Source organism: Arachis stenosperma, chromosome 3 (genome assembly GCF_014773155.1).
Source record: "Arachis stenosperma cultivar V10309 chromosome 3, arast.V10309.gnm1.PFL2, whole genome shotgun sequence".
In the NCBI taxonomy this organism is placed as follows: domain Eukaryota; kingdom Viridiplantae; phylum Streptophyta; class Magnoliopsida; order Fabales; family Fabaceae; genus Arachis; species Arachis stenosperma.
In genome coordinates, this window is record NC_080379.1 from 32,053,837 (window position 1) to 32,070,645 (window position 16,809).

The 16,809-nt window shown below is 35.6% G+C and overlaps 1 protein-coding gene across 1 annotated transcript; it reads right to left on the bottom strand.

The window, feature by feature from the left end:
• Nucleotides 1–245: 245 nt before the first annotated feature.
• On the bottom strand, nucleotides 246–5,586 carry LOC130967763 (uncharacterized). Its single transcript, XM_057892766.1, has 2 exons — nucleotides 4,841–5,586; nucleotides 246–850 (listed from the first exon to the last, which is right to left on the bottom strand). Exons 1-2 carry the CDS (start codon nucleotides 5,291–5,293, stop codon nucleotides 491–493), a joined length of 813 nt encoding a protein of 270 aa, XP_057748749.1. The 5' UTR covers nucleotides 5,294–5,586; the 3' UTR covers nucleotides 246–490.
• Nucleotides 5,587–16,809: the final 11,223 nt, after the last annotated feature.

A 16,809-nucleotide genomic window follows, 5' to 3' on the forward strand; every position in this document is an offset into this window, starting at 1 on the left:
GCCAACTCAGAACTCATGTTACTTTTTTTTTTTTTTGGGTCATACAACACACTCACACACTAACCTAGCAACTACACTAGAATTCGAATCTGGTGTGGCTTCATTTGAGACAAACATCTTTGCCACTAGAACACATGCCTCAGCCACCCTCATCTTACTTTTAAATATGAAATTGTTGAATAACCACATACCAGACTAGACATTGATGATAGATTCTCGACACACAAAAAAGCAACCATCAGACGGAAAAGCAACTCGTAGAATTCGATATTAGATCCAGTTATAACAATAAAAAAAAAATGGGAGAACAACTCTGAATTTCTCTCTCAATCTCCTAACTAAAGAATCAATCACAAGGAATGACAAAGTTTAAGGAAATAAACCAACAAAATATGTAGCCTACAACTGGAACACACTATTTACACATATATGTAGCCTACCAAACAATCAATGTATAGTAATAAACAGAACTAATGCATCAACGTCAGCATCATATATCATCCGGCAGCCGAAAACTTTGTGAACCAAAAATCTGGTAAGACCTGCTCTGTACAAAAACAGCAAGACCACATTTGCTGCCGTTGAATCCTTCCCACAACGGAAAATTAACAGTTCCAGAAACCGTCTTTTTCACGGATATGTCTTTGACGGTGCAGAGCTTCTCGAGTCTTCTAACAACGTAGTCATTTGATAGAACACGCCCTTTGTTCTCCCCTCTCGGACAGTCCGTGACCAAACCACTTTCATATAAAGCTACCATCACATTGGCACCTTGATTATCCACCTTGGTCCTCAGTGTTCCTTTTAGAGACACTTGCAATGAATCTGGTGTAGGCCTCGTGAAACTAGCCTGATATAACAAGCAATCTTGATTAATTAACAATAAAACAAAATAGTGAACAAGAAAGCAGCTTGCATTTTTTTTCCTTCTTATACTAAGATATTCTAGGCTAACTGTTTGTAATCTGTCATTGACATAGCTTGTCTTTGTCGCAATTAGTTGGATTGGAGTGCATTTACAAAGAATCACTCAATGCTATAGAGCAAATGCTGTGACATCTCAACTATGAAGTTTTTCGGCTATGGGGTTAGTTTCACAGAAGATAATTAGAGAAATGATATTCATAATATCTTTTCAAACAGAGTCAAATTCGTTTTCTACCATAACTAAATAATGTGTGAAACCAGTTTCATATAGGTCCGACAAATCATGGTAGAGGAGTGTGAATCAATGCTGTGCAACGAATAGGGAGTACAAACAACACAACTTACAATTAATGCCTTTGATATAATTCCTATTACACATGGAAGGTGGTGTTGAAAAATACAACATAACTTCCTCAACCATGCATGGATACTATGGCATTATTACTTATTAGGTAAGCAAATTGAGACCACTCGGTGGGAGATGAGATAAAGGAACTGTAATCGAAAATCACATAAGTCAACATCGTTTAGGATCTATCACCTAACAGAAAGCCTTCTACTTTACTTTTTGGCCAAAGTGATACAGTGGCTCTTAAGGTACATTTGTTATTCTATTTTCCCTTTTGGAGCTGGTGTTGATTTAAGAGAGCATTATTAAAAATAAAAAAGAAAAAACACTATTAGGACATTTCCTCTCCAGTGAAATCTTTAAATTTCCAATCATTATGACATGAAAATTTTGATCTTATTCACTGGCATAGTCAAACCATCAACAATATTTCAACCAATGGTTTTTGCCCAAGCAAATCTTCCGTCAAAATCTGGCTGGGAATAGTAACTATGAGCAGTTGATTTTATTAAAACATTGTTAATTTTTCCTATTAAACTGAGAAACAATTATCATAAAAAAAGTTTCATTAAGGAAAATGCTCCAGTCCGCTGCAAAGCTTCTTCCATTTCAACAAATATATGAATATATTTTTCTATTAATACAAACACATAAATATTACCTAAAATCTTTACTTGGATATACTTTGAATCATTTTCGATTTCATTCTCAAGTTAAATATCTTTTCCATCTTAGCTGATTAAGCTAACTAAACATTAGATCCGTAGAACCTATAAACAGGCATGATGAGTGACACTGAGAAAAAAACCCTATTAGGGCCTTACAATAAGGGTATAATATATGAGCTTTATACGTTTGGCATCTAACTAAAGAACAAGAGAAAGGAGAAAGAACAATGGCAAGAAAAAAGAACAAAACGGAAAATAACACAAAAAACATGGACAAAAGAAGGCTGGTTCTACTATGGGAAAAGTATAATGTGGTCCTCTAAGAACCAGGGTAGTTTATAAAATTTTAAGAAGTTTGTTGGTTCATTTTTAATATGGTAATTTATTATAAACTTCTATTGTCACATAACCACAATCTATGCCCCACACAAATGCTTGAACTGAAAATTTTTTTTTGTCATCCGTAAGAGTCTCCAAATCATATCACGTAGCAATATTTATATTTTGTTAAAATTAAAAAATATTTTATTATATAATACAATTTTTTTATTTAAATACTTGCAAACATGCATTTTATTTTAAAATATTATATACAAGATGATTGTGTTTTCTATAATTGAATTAAATTTTATTCAAGTTGAAAGGTTATTATGCTATATTCAGTGACGGACTCAGAAAATTTTAAGAATAAAAAAAAATTATATATATTAAAATAATTTTTGTTGAATATTATTAATTATACTAAAAATATAATAGAGATATAAAAATTAAAAAGAGTTTAAAAATAATTTCATTCTTAAAATATTATTTATTATATATAATTTATAAAAAATATTTTTTTAAAACTTGAACTTAAAAATATTTTAATTAAATTATAAATAACTTATTATCCTAACTAATGTTGCTTTTATTTATTTTTATACACACCTAATAATAAAAGATTGAATCACTTGACACATTAGCGCCTAATGATACACTAATATTTATAATTTAAAATTAAAATTATATATAAATATAAAAAAATTAAACCTGTATATGAAAAGTATGTTTATATAAAATAATATAAACTTAATTTATAATTATTTTTTTACTTTCTTTTTAAAATAATTTAAATTTTATATATTTTTAATTTAATTTTAACATGATTTCAGATTAAAGACTTTATACTATGTTTAATTATGTATTGTAATTAAAATATTTTTTCATATTTAATCTTTTAGTTTAATTATTTTACTCCATTTTATTACTCAGTGTCTGTGCTTTTGAAATAAAACTTATTTAAACGTCGTATGGATATAAATTATTTGTTAATAAATATTCTAATAATTTTTTCCCGAAAATAAATTATTGACAAAAAAAAGATCTTTTTCTTTATTTTTTAGTTATATTTAAATGTGAGTTTCAAAAAGAGACTTGAGGGATAAAAAATAATTTAAGTATCACTAGATTAGACTATTTTTTATTATATATTATGTTTTTAAATTATATTTCATAACCATATATTATATTCTTAATTAATATATAATCTAAAATATTTAATTAAATATTATTTTATATTTAATTTAATTTTATTATTATTTTATGTTCACTTTTTTTAAATTAATTATCTTTTTAATTGTACAAAATTATTAAAATAAATATTAAATTTTATTAAACATTTATAAAAATAAACAAAAATACTTTTATTAATCATATAGTATTTGCTTTTTTAATTTATAGATGTTTAATAAAATTTAATATTTATTTTTTATATAATTAAAAATAATTAATTTAAAAAAGAGTGAATATAAAATAAAAAATTAAATAAATATAAAAATAATATATAATCGAATATTTTAAGTCATATATTTTAATTAAAAACATAATATATGGTTCTGTAATATAGTTAAAAAAATGTAATATATAACAACAAATAGCATGTCTTAGTAGTCGTCAAATTGTTTTTCATCCCTTAAATATTCTATTATTAGAATTCCAATGTTGAAGATAATTGTATTTTTTTAGGTGTAAAAAATGAGATTAAATAAGTGTTGAGAGTTCGAATTTTGTCTTATGTATATAGTTATTCATTGGCAACGATAAACATAAACTCTTAAATAGAGTTCAGATTCGTGACAGAGTAGTAATTAATTTGTCAAATTAAAAGATACCGTGAATAACTAAAAAAAATTAATAAAATTAAAAAATATAAAAATGTTAAGATTATAAAAAAAGAAAGGTTTATATAAGGATTATTTTGATCAATTTTGTCATGTAATTCCTATATATATTTTCTTCTAGTTATATTTTAAAAAATAAATAATTTTTCTTTAACTAGTAAAAAAGGTTATCCAAACCATCAATAAAAAATATAAAATAATGTCTAATTTTAACTTATTTTTTTTTTACTCGTTTCTTTCTAAGTGTTTCATTATTACTTGAAAATAAATATAACAAAACAAAAGAAATTAAGAAAATATTTATTGGAGTTGTACTAAAAAAACATTAAACAAAAAAATATTCATTCACAAAACCTTTCTTTCGTACTTTGAATAACAATGCACATGGCTGCTATAAACAAAGAATATAGGCCAACAAATTAATAAATTGTTTTAACTATAAGGGACTTGTTTGTTATTAGAAAATATTTTGGGCTACACTATAAACATACATAAATGCTGTACGGCTGCAATATTGACCACAAATTAAGAATCTTATCAATAGGTATTTAAAGAACCATAAAATTCTTTCCCCACGATAGACAAAACCACAAAAGAAATGCCCATGGAAAAAGATATTTGCACCTCATTCTTAAGGATTAGGACTAGCATGTAGAAGTTAGATTTGGATCCTCTCATATTCTTCTCTCATGTTTCAATCTTCAGTTGATTAAGAAATAAATGATACGACTGCTAACCTGGAACGTAGGAGAAGGGAATCTAGGGGCAGAAGTGATGCAATGAATGAGGGCATTCTCGTCATTTCCAACACAGTGAGCTTTTCCCTGAACCACAATCTGAGGCGTGAGCAGGGTATCAAGCCCAAGAGCTTCCACGTAAGCCTTCTGCCTAACGGTCCACTGGCTGGACCCAAACGGGTCCTTCCAGCCCATGTAATCCCAATAGTCCACGTGGAACGTCATAACCACCACCGGCACCTCCAGCCCGAAGTCACCTCTCCCCAGCCGCGACAACACCAGCTCCGCCGCCGGCGACGTCGCGCACCCCTGCGACGAGAACATCTCCACCACAACTGGTCCCCCGCGCTTCTGCTCCTCCGCCGTGAGGTCCGCCGTCACGTGCCTCTCCACGTCTCCGCCAGTGTCCCTGCGGCCGCCCTTGCTGAAGCATGCGAAGAGACGCGGCGCCATCGCAAGAAAGGAAAGAAGTGCGCGGTGGCGGTGGAAGCGCAAGAGTTTGCGTCAGTTATCGGGTTGTGAGTTGAGAAGAAACGGAAAGAATTGTGAGAACGCGAAAAAATCAACCAAAAATGGAGGATCCAAAAGATAGAGTGAGTATGTGCGCGTGTACCGTGTGGGTTTCTTTCTAAAATGGTAATACCAGACGGGGAAGTTTTAAGAGAATGGAAGTCGGAGAAAGAAAGATGGCGAAGAACTTGGGGTAAGAAAGGGTTAAGGCCTAACGGGGTTTTGATTAAATGAATGGATGAATTATTTATTTAATCTATATTTTTTATTAATTTTTTTTATAGCTGGTATTTGTAATTAGTGTTTTTAAAATAGCAAATACTTGTTAGCAATTTTTTTGTTTTTATTTTAAAGGTTAGATTAAAATTATCATCAAAATATTTAGTTAAAAGAATTAAAAAACTTTTTGTTTTTAACATATTAATATTTAAAGTTAAAAGAATTTCTTTTATAATACGTTTTACTAATGCTTTTAGGAGATTCCTTAATAAAAACTCTTATTTTAATGCACAGAATGTTTCTTTCTTGTGCTTTGTGTATCGTGGAGGGCTGGAGGCTGATGGTGGTTCAGTTGCGTTACCGACACGGTTCAGTCGGTGGGATGCACGTTGGGTTGTCAGCGTTACATGTGGGTGGCGCTGCTAAATCTTTGAAGCGGGGAAGTAACAGGTCACAATCACAGAGATTACAGATCACCTACCTAATCGAATCTCTACAAACTTGCATTAGATTTCGATTTAATTAATTTGTTCAGCTTTATAATTTCTATTAATTTTTTAATTAAATTTTTATATTTTAAAATTTTATAATAAGATCTTTTTATTTAATTTAAAATTTTTAATTAGATCATTTTTATCTACTTTTTAAAAAAATTTAAGAAATATAAGTTTTTATTATTTTTTATTTAACATTAGATGAATTATAAAATATTTTAAGAATAAATATTTTAAAATTATTGTTATTTTTTAAAAAATAAATATTAAAAATTTAATTATAAATTTTTATCTAGTATAAAATTTTAATTATAAATTTTTAAACTCTAATTACTTAACTAAAAATTTGGTAAAATATAAAAACTAAAAAATAATTAAACCTTTTGACAATGTATAAATATTTTATTTTATGAAAATGTATTAATTTTTGAAAGTATAAATATTTTATTTTTTGGTAAATTAAAAAATATATGCCTATTCTTTTTGTTTTAAAAATTTAGAAATATTTTTAAATTTAGTATGTAGTTTTAAGGTTAAAAAATTCAAAATAATTTTATATATCAATAACTACCTGTTCATACCCTGTCCAACAAAAAATAAAGTCAAGTCTAATAAGGATAAAGGTTCACTCAAAAAAAGTGGCCAATTCTACCTATTCGCATAACACAGGTAGTTCAACCTTATTTATTTAAAGAGGCCTACTACACATACAAGTCTTTTTGGCTTACAAGTCTTACAAGTCCAATAAAACACACGCATTACACTTAATTAACGCATTACACACTTCCACATTCAAGAGTAAATAAAACGCACGCAATTCAAAAACTTCCTGTTTCCAAAGCGCGCTACTCACCATGTATTATGAACGACTCTTCTTCTTCTTCTTCCATGAAAACAATTTTCTTGCCAAATTTGAAGATAATGGAACTTTAGAAATACACCCAAACAATTATAGAAATACACCCCAACGATTACAGAAATACACCCAAAGGATTACAGAAATACACCCAAACGGTTACAGGAATTCACCTAAACGATTATAGAAATACACCCAAATGATTACAGAAATACACCCAAAGGATTACAAAAATACACCCAAAGGATTTAAGAAATACACTCAAAATTCGTTGAAGTACACCTTATGCATATTTCAAAACTCTTTCTCATTCTCCTCCTCATCTTCTGCTGCTTCTTCTTCTTCAAAAATGATTTCAGAGCTTGATGTCAAAAAACAATGGAAATCGAGAATAACAAAGAAAGAAAACAGAGAGAAAAGCACGTAAATGAAGAAGAAGAACAGAAAAAGGAAGAAGAACGTACAGCAAGAAGAAGAAGAAGAAGGAGAAAGAGAAGGCAAGAAACGAAAGAAAATAAGAAGAAGAGGAAGAGGAAGAAGAACGTGCAAGAAGAAGAAGAACGAGAAAGAGAAAGTAAGAAACGAAAGAAAAGAAGAAGAAGAAGAAGAAGAAGAAGAAGAAGAGGAAGAGGAAGAAGAACGTGCAGGAAGAAGAAGAAGAAGAAAGAGAAGGCAAGAAACAAAAGAAAAGAAGAAGAAGAAGAAGAAGAAGAAGAAGAGGAAGAAGAAGAAGAACGTAGACCTTGCATCGCTTTTTTGGAGTTTATTCGTTAATTAACTTGTAAAGCATACAAGCCCTAATGGCTTGTATGCAGAGCTTTTCTGTTATTTAAATAAGTAACTACATCCCCTAAATATCTTCTATTATCTCTACCTTATCTAGAAGGTAGATCTCAACAAACTCCCAAGATAAAGAGAACGATTATCCACTTACAAAGGTAGAACTATTCTAAAAGGTGGTTACCCACTCTACTATAAATACAATAACACCCTTTAGGTATATTCAAGTTCCAATCTACTAAAAAATCTGCTCAAAACCCTTGCTAACTTAAGCATCGGAGTCTCTTATAGGTATCACCCCTCACCTCCTCACGAGAAACTCGGTTGGCGGCACCAGCACAAGTCGGACGCTACCTCAGAAGGAGTCTGGACCTCACGTTCAGACCCAAATTACTGTTTCAGGTAATCCCCGAAACATTAGCGACGTTGTCAGAGACTTGGAAGTCTATTGATGACAAGTCATCATATACCCATTTTTCAAGCTAATTTCACTTGTTTTGTTAGCATTTATGCACTTTCTTGCATCCTAAGTTAGTGATTTGGAGTGAAAATGCATAACTTCTTTAAATCAAGCAACCACCATGAATTTAATGTTAATCATTGAGGTTTGAGCTCATTTTAATTGAATTTTAATTGATTTATAAGCCTCTTGAATTTAGTGATACTTTGAGTGGTTGTTTTGGTTTATTGTAGGTGAAGAAAAGAAAAGAAAATGAAAAGCGTGGCCTAAGAAAGTGTAGCCAAGAAAAGAAAAGCGTGGCCGAATCAAGAAATAGCGTGCCGCAACTCATAGGGGAAGCAACCTTGCCCTCCACAAGGGCAGAATGCCCTCTAGGAGGGCAGCATTAAGTGACCAAACCAAGACAAGGCAACCTTGCCCTGCCCACTCCAAGGGCAGAGCACAAAATGGTGCCTTGGAGCCAAGAGAAGCAAACTCTGCCCTGCCCTTGTGGAGAGCAGGATCGGGCTCCATGAGGAAAGAAATTCAAGGGAAAATGACACCCATGCAAGCTACAAGTTTCGAACAAGGGACCATGAGGAAGCCAAGGACTAAGGGTGACTATGGTGCCAAGAAACCAAGAAAATAACTAGCGTGTTTGCTTCCTCCGTGATTCGAACCCGAGGCGTGCAATATGGAAACTCTGCCCTGCCCTTGGCGCGGGCAGGGCAGCATTTGAAATTGGCGCATCACACACAAAACCTTGGCGCACCAATTTTGCTTCCTGGCGCACCAACCGCGCGCAACATTCCTTTCCTGGCGCACCAAACCATTCCTGCCCTGCCCTTGGCGCGGGCAGGGAGCATCCCACGCATCAACGTGCAGCACGCGCACGCGCGCTCCTCAAGCATGGCGCACCAAGCGCGCGCATCAACATTTTCTGCCCCGCCCTTGGCGCGGGCAGGGCAGTTTCTGGCGCACCAATTTCTTCTTCATGCACACCATGGCCGCACCAACTCCAAGCACCAAGCATCAATTTTCTGCCCTGCCCTCCACAAGGGCAGGGCAGCCTCCTGGGAGTGGATTTCATGGGCCAAAAAATCAAATTAAATTCCCATTTTAATTCATTTCTTCACCAATCCAAAAGCCCATCCAAAACCCATTATCCAAGAATAGAAAGTGTATAAATAGGAGTTAGTTTGATGTAATTAGGACCTTTATGCTCACTTTTGAATTTTTACTTTTACCTTGGCTTTAGAATTTTCACTTTCACATTCCTTTGGAGCTTTGACTCTCTTGGAATTGTTCTTGAGAGAATTGGCCGAGAACTAAGAGGATCAAGGGAGAATTGATTGATCTCCTTCCTCATTTCCCTTGGGCAATTCTACTCTCTGTTTTTCTGAGTTGTGGATGTGTGAAATTGGGGAAATTCTGTCCCAATTCCCATTCTAGCTCTGTTTAAATTTGTTTTCTGCATAATTCACTTTCAATTCTGTTCTTCTACTGCTTCATCTTTAATTTTCTGTCATTTGCTTAGTAACTTCAGATCTGGGAAGGAAATTGGGTTTTAGGCTCTGCTACCTAAGCCCTTGGGATCCTGAGATCACTTTTGGTTCTTCTGTGAACCTTTACTGCACTTTAATTTCCTTGCTGTTTAAATTTCTGTTTGCATCCAATTCAATTTCTGCTACCTTCATTACTGCAATTTACTTTTCCTTCGTTTAGATCTTGCAATCCCACTCCTTAATTCCCTTTTATCTTCCAGCAATTTATCTTTCTTGCCATTTAAGTTACTGAAATTTAAGTTCCTTGCACTTTAAGTTTCTGCACTTTTACTTTTCTGTTCTTTATTTTATTGCACTTCTCCCTTCCCCCTTTACATTTACTGTCATTTAATTTCTGTTAAACACAAATCACTCAACCAAAACTTGATTCGCTTGACTAAATCACCCACTAAACTAAAATTGCTCAATCCTTCAATCCCTGTGGGATCGACCTCACTCTTGTGAGTTATTATTACTTGATGCGACCCGGTACACTTGCCGGTGAGTTTTGTGTTGGATCGCTTTCCACACCATCAAGTTTTTGGCGCCGTTACCGGGGATTGAATTAGATTGACAATGATTAAGTAAGGTGGTGGTCTAGATTAAGCATTTTTTTTTAACTAAGCACATTAACTGTTTGACACATTGTGTCACTAACCTTCTAACCACATTCTAGCGTTAGAATGTCCATGTTTCATTTGGTTTGTTTGTGATTCTTGCAAGTCATGGATGCTGAGGTGCGTGAAGAGGGAGTGAGCAACAATAACCAGCCTGCAAGAAGGGTGTTGGCCTCTTACACTATCCCCAATGCAAGAAACTGCGGGAGTAGCATACTCACTCCCAACGTTCATGCAAATAATTTTGAGTTGAAGCCTCAACTTATCACTCTGGTGCAGAACAATTGCTCCTATGGAGGAAGTCCACTTGAAGATCCAAACCAACACTTATCCATATTCCTCAGGATTTGTGAAACTGTCAAAACAAGTGGTGTGCATCCAGACATCTACAAGCTACTGCTGTTTCCATTCTCTCTGAAGGATAAGGCCACTCAATGGCTAGAGACATTTCCCAAAGAAAGCATCAATAATTGGGAAGACTTAGTGAGCAAATTCCTAGCCAAGTTCTATCCTCCCCAAAGGATTATCAAGCTGAAAACAGAGGTGCAAACATTCATTCAAAGGGATGGAGAGTCGCTGTATGATGCCTGGGAGAGATACAAGGCCTTAATTAGGAAATGTCCCCCAGAAATGTTTAGTGAGTGGGATAGACTCCAAAACTTCTATGAAGGATTAACCCAGAAAGCTCAAGAAGCATTAGATCATTCAGCAGGAGGCTCATTGCAGCTAATGAAGACAGCAGAGGAAGCCCAAAACCTCATAGAGATGGTGGCAAACAATCAATATTTCTTTGCTCATCAAAGACAACGCCAACCAGCCCAGAGAAGGGATGTGCTGGAGCTTGAAGGTGTTGACGTTCTCTTGGCACAAAACAAACAGATGCATCAACAGCTTCAGTAACAAATAGAAATGATGGCCAAGAAAATTGATGGACTGCAAGGTGTTGCAGTAAACACACAATGCCAATCTCAAACCTCACATGGGTGGAATCAATCTGAAGAAAGTTTTGGGACATTCAATTTTGAGCAACAAAGCCCTGAGCAGGTGCAATGCATGAACAATACTTCAAGTTCATTTCAACACAATTTTCATGGTAATGCACACAAGACACCTTGGAAGACTCATTCTAATTCAAGGTGGGATGAGCATCAGAATCAAGGACAAAGGGACTTCAACTCTGGCAGCCTCAGCAACACAAGCAACCATAACCATTCATCCAATAATACTAACCAATTCAAAAATTCACAAAACACATATCACCAACCCCATAATAACTTACAAAACCACCAGAATAACTTTTCCACATCCACACCCCACCCACAAAGTACCCCCACAATTAATTCAGACAACTTCCAACAACAACCATCTCATTTCACACAACCACAACCAAATTCAGACTCTCAAGAATCTCAAGTCTAGAGAAAATGATGGAGAAACTCATGAAAAATCAAGAAATGGCAAGACAAGATCAGGAAGCTGCAAGGAAAGATCAGACCCTGGCATTCAAAAACCAAGAAACCTCAATCAGAAACCTTGAGAGATACATGGGGCAAATGGCTAAGCAAATTTCAGAAATGGATGAGAAGAGAGCAAATGTCTTCCCCAATGTCACTGAAGAACACCCAAGGGACAAAGGAAAAGCCACAAAATGGGAGGAGTGCAAAGCAATCACAGTGGGAAGTGAGAAGACTATGAAGAAGGAAGCCATCAATCAGGACAAAAACAACAGAGAAGTTCCACAAGAAGAGACAGAAGGGAAAAGTAAAGAGGATCTAGAAACCAAAAATGCAAAAATTTCAAAGGGATACAAGAACACCCTTGAATCACAACTACAAGAGAAGAGGGAAGGAGTGAATCCTTGTGTCCCCAAACTTCCATACCCTCAGAGGTTTAAAAAAGAAAATGAGGATAAGCAATACTCAAAATTCCTGGACATATTAAAGACACTTAGCATCAATATTCCTTTCTTGGAAGCACTTGAACAGATGCCACTATATGCCAAATTCATGAAGGAAGTGCTTACAAAGAAAAGATCCCTGAAGGAAGGACAGATTGTTGAGATGACAAAGGAATGTAGTGCTATCCTCCAAAGAGAGTTGCCAGAGAAGAAAGATGATCCTGGGACTTTTTACATACCTTGCACCATAGGAAACATAACAATTGAGAAGTCATTCTGTGACCTTGGTGCAAGCATAAACTTGATGCCTTTGTCTCTAATGAAGAAACTTCAAATTTTTGAGTTGAAGTCCACACAAATAGTTCTCCAAATGGCTGACAAATCCACTAAGCAAGCACTGGGAGTTGTGGAGAATGTGTTGGTAAAAGTGGGAAAATTCTTTCTCCCTGTTGACTTTGTTATCTCAGATATAGAAGAGGACCCTAACACTCCCATTATCATGGGAAGGCCTTTCCTAGCTACGGGCAGAGCATTGATAGATGTGGAAAAAGGGGAATTATTGCTAAGAGTGCATGATGAACATCTAGCATTCCATGTTTTTAAAACCTTGCATGAACCCATTCAAGAAGAAGATTTTATGAAGGATAAGGCCAGAGAACAAAGTTTGAAGGAGGCATTCAATGAGTTAACTCCAAGACTTCTAAATCCATGCTTGAAAGCAGTAGAGATGGTGCAACAAACCAAAGAAGTCAAGGAGGAACTAGATCCAAAACCCCCAGATGAGAAATTCAACATCCTAGATAAAGAACCACCAAGGCAGGGAGTATCTCTTGAGAAAGAAAAGAAGAAGAGGCCAAGAGGATGGAGAAATAAGAAGATCCCTACTGAAGGCTTTTCACCAGGGGATAAAGTGGCGTTAAACACCCAACCAATGAAGGTGTCTCCACGATTATCTGAATACTACACTATGAACCGGGTCCTTTCACTTGAACACCTAGAGATCATCAAAGAGGAGACTGGAAGGAAGTTCACAATAAGAGGTGAAAAGCTGAGGCACTATGATTTTCAGCCTCCATGATCAAAGAATGGAGGATGTCAAGCTAATGACAATAAAGAAGCGCTTGTTGGGAGGCAACCCAACCTGAGGTAGTTTCCTTTTTCTAGCTTATTTCAATAAGAAGGTTAAATAATTGGTCTGTAATGCAAGGAGCTAAGTTTGGTGTTGCACACCAAAACAATTTAAGGGAGAATGAAGGATTCTAAGTTTGGTGTTCCACCAAAATCTCATTTAAAAGAACATTCTCACTTCCTGCACAATGCTAGCTCCAAGCAATCAGACAAATTATTCAACTATTTAATTTTTTAGCTTTAATTCCATAACCTTTAGCAAGGATACAAGGTTTCACATATGGTTAACATGTTGCATCAGAAGCAGTGGCAAGCAATTAAGTTTGGTGTTCCCACACCAAAATAAATCCAAGAGCCACACTCAATTTATGCACACTAACCATGCAATTAAGGGCTTGAGAAGCAAGCAACTTTAAGAATTATGCAGGAAATGAGTCTACAATTAAAGATATTGTGCATCTTAACTCAAATAAAACACAACAGAAGAAAAATCAAAAGGCTGCAACTTCAAAGGTTGTATCTGAACTTAATCCTTGCTGCTGTGTATTGTTTCGAACATGGAAACCCTTGTATGGCTTACTAAAGTGTTTATCTAGTTGCAAGTGAAATTGTTTGTGAAAATGCCAAGTCTGCATAATGCTTGTATCCATCACTTAGCTTTAAATATTGCTTTGTTTCCCATATGCTTGAATAAAAGAGTTTGGTTTGAATTGAAAAGTAAAAAAATCCAATGTTGCATGAGTATGAATGGAAGTTGGTGGTGGCACATGTGTTTGATTAAATGCATAACTCATGAAATAAATGTTGCATAATATCATTCCCATTCAATTGTAAGTTAGCTTGCTGTTACAAAGACTCCTATCAATAATGAAACAACCCTTGGTAACAAAAACAGAAAGAAAAAGGAAGGAAAAGCCAAAATGGCAAGAAAAAAACAAAGAATAAAGGTTGGACACCAATGGTTTGAACCTTAGGACAAATGCCTGTGGTGTTCTTGTACTGAGATCTGCTTGGATGAGTAAATTCTAAGGGGTATTTTGAAACCCGGTCACTTAGATCAACTGATTTGGGATGGCCAATTGAAAATCCACAATAAAGAGCAACTTAGATACAAAGCACTTAGTGATCCAAAGAGATGCTGGGCATCAATGATCCTAGGAAGAATTAGTGAGCTAAGTGTCTGTGGTGGAAAGATGTTGAGCAAAATAAAAGAAAATGAAGCCAAAGGCTAAGCTGCAACATTTAACACCAAACCTCTTAAAGAATAAAAAGCTTGTTAAAGCATTATAAGCCAAGAAGAGTTAGCAAGGGAGTGAGTAAAAGGTGAGTCTTATAACAGCAAGTTTAGCAAGCCTTTGAAGAAAGATATGTATTATGTAGCAGCAACAATAAGTGAGTATCATTGTCTGCATAAATGCCCCATAAATTGAAGTTCTGCTATCTGCATAATAAGGATGTGTATTCTTTTCTTATTCATTTCATTTACTCTTAGTTTTGATGCTTGCTTGGGGACTAGCAAGGTTTAAGTTTGGTGTTGTGATGACAAGTCATCATATACCCATTTTTCAAGCTAATTTCACTTGTTTTGTTAGCATTTATGCACTTTCTTGCATCCTAAGTTAGTGATTTGGAGTGAAAATGCATAACTTCTTTAAATCAAGCAACCACCATGAATTTAATGTTAATCATTGAGGTTTGAGCTCATTTTAATTGAATTTTAATTGATTTATAAGCCTCTTGAATTTAGTGATACTTTGAGTGGTTGTTTTGGTTTATTGTAGGTGAAGAAAAGAAAAGAAAATGAAAAGCGTGGCCTAAGAAAGTGTAGCCAAGAAAAGAAAAGCGTGGCCGAATCAAGAAATAGCGTGCCGCAACTCATAGGGGAAGCAACCTTGCCCTCCACAAGGGCAGAATGCCCTCTAGGAGGGCAGCATTAAGTGACCAAACCAAGACAAGGCAACCTTGCCCTGCCCACTCCAAGGGCAGAGCACAAAATGGTGCCTTGGAGCCAAGAGAAGCAAACTCTGCCCTGCCCTTGTGGAGAGCAGGATCGGGCTCCATGAGGAAAGAAATTCAAGGGAAAATGACACCCATGCAAGCTACAAGTTTCGAACAAGGGACCATGAGGAAGCCAAGGACTAAGGGTGACTATGGTGCCAAGAAACCAAGAAAATAACTAGCGTGTTTGCTTCCTCCGTGATTCGAACCCGAGGCGTGCAATATGGAAACTCTGCCCTGCCCTTGGCGCGGGCAGGGCAGCATTTGAAATTGGCGCATCACACACAAAACCTTGGCGCACCAATTTTGCTTCCTGGCGCACCAACCGCGCGCAACATTCCTTTCCTGGCGCACCAAACCATTCCTGCCCTGCCCTTGGCGCGGGCAGGGAGCATCCCACGCATCAACGTGCAGCACGCGCACGCGCGCTCCTCAAGCATGGCGCACCAAGCGCGCGCATCAACATTTTCTGCCCCGCCCTTGGCGCGGGCAGGGCAGTTTCTGGCGCACCAATTTCTTCTTCATGCGCACCATGGCCGCACCAACTCCAAGCACCAAGCATCAATTTTCTGCCCTGCCCTCCACAAGGGCAGGGCAGCCTCCTGGGAGTGGATTTCATGGGCCGAAAAATCAAATTAAATTCCCATTTTAATTCATTTCTTCACCAATCCAAAAGCCCATCCAAAACCCATTATCCAAGAATAGAAAGTGTATAAATAGGAGTTAGTTTGATGTAATTAGGACCTTTATGCTCACTTTTGAATTTTTACTTTTACCTTGGCTTTAGAATTTTCACTTTCACATTCCTTTGGAGCTTTGACTCTCTTGGAATTGTTCTTGAGAGAATTGGCCGAGAACTAAGAGGATCAAGGGAGAATTGATTGATCTCCTTCCTCATTTCCCTTGGGCAATTCTACTCTCTGTTTTTCTGAGTTGTGGATGTGTGAAATTGGGGAAATTCTGTCCCAATTCCCATTCTAGCTCTGTTTAAATTTGTTTTCTGCATAATTCACTTTCAATTCTGTTCTTCTACTGCTTCATCTTTAATTTTCTGTCATTTGCTTAGTAACTTCAGATCTGGGAAGGAAATTGGGTTTTAGGCTCTGCTACCTAAGCCCTTGGGATCCTGAGATCACTTTTGGTTCTTCTGTGAACCTTTACTGCACTTTAATTTCCTTGCTGTTTAAATTTCTGTTTGCATCCAATTCAATTTCTGCTACCTTCATTACTGCAATTTACTTTTCCTTCGTTTAGATCTTGCAATCCCACTCCTTAATTCCCTTTTATCTTCCAGCAATTTATCTTTCTTGCCATTTAAGTTACTGAAATTTAAGTTCCTTGCACTTTAAGTTTCTGCACTTTTACTTTTCTGTTCTTTATTTTATTGCACTTCTCCCTTCCCCCTTTACATTTACTGTCATTTAATTTCTGTTAAACACAAATCACTCAACCAAAACTTGATTCGCTTGACTAAATCACCCACTAAA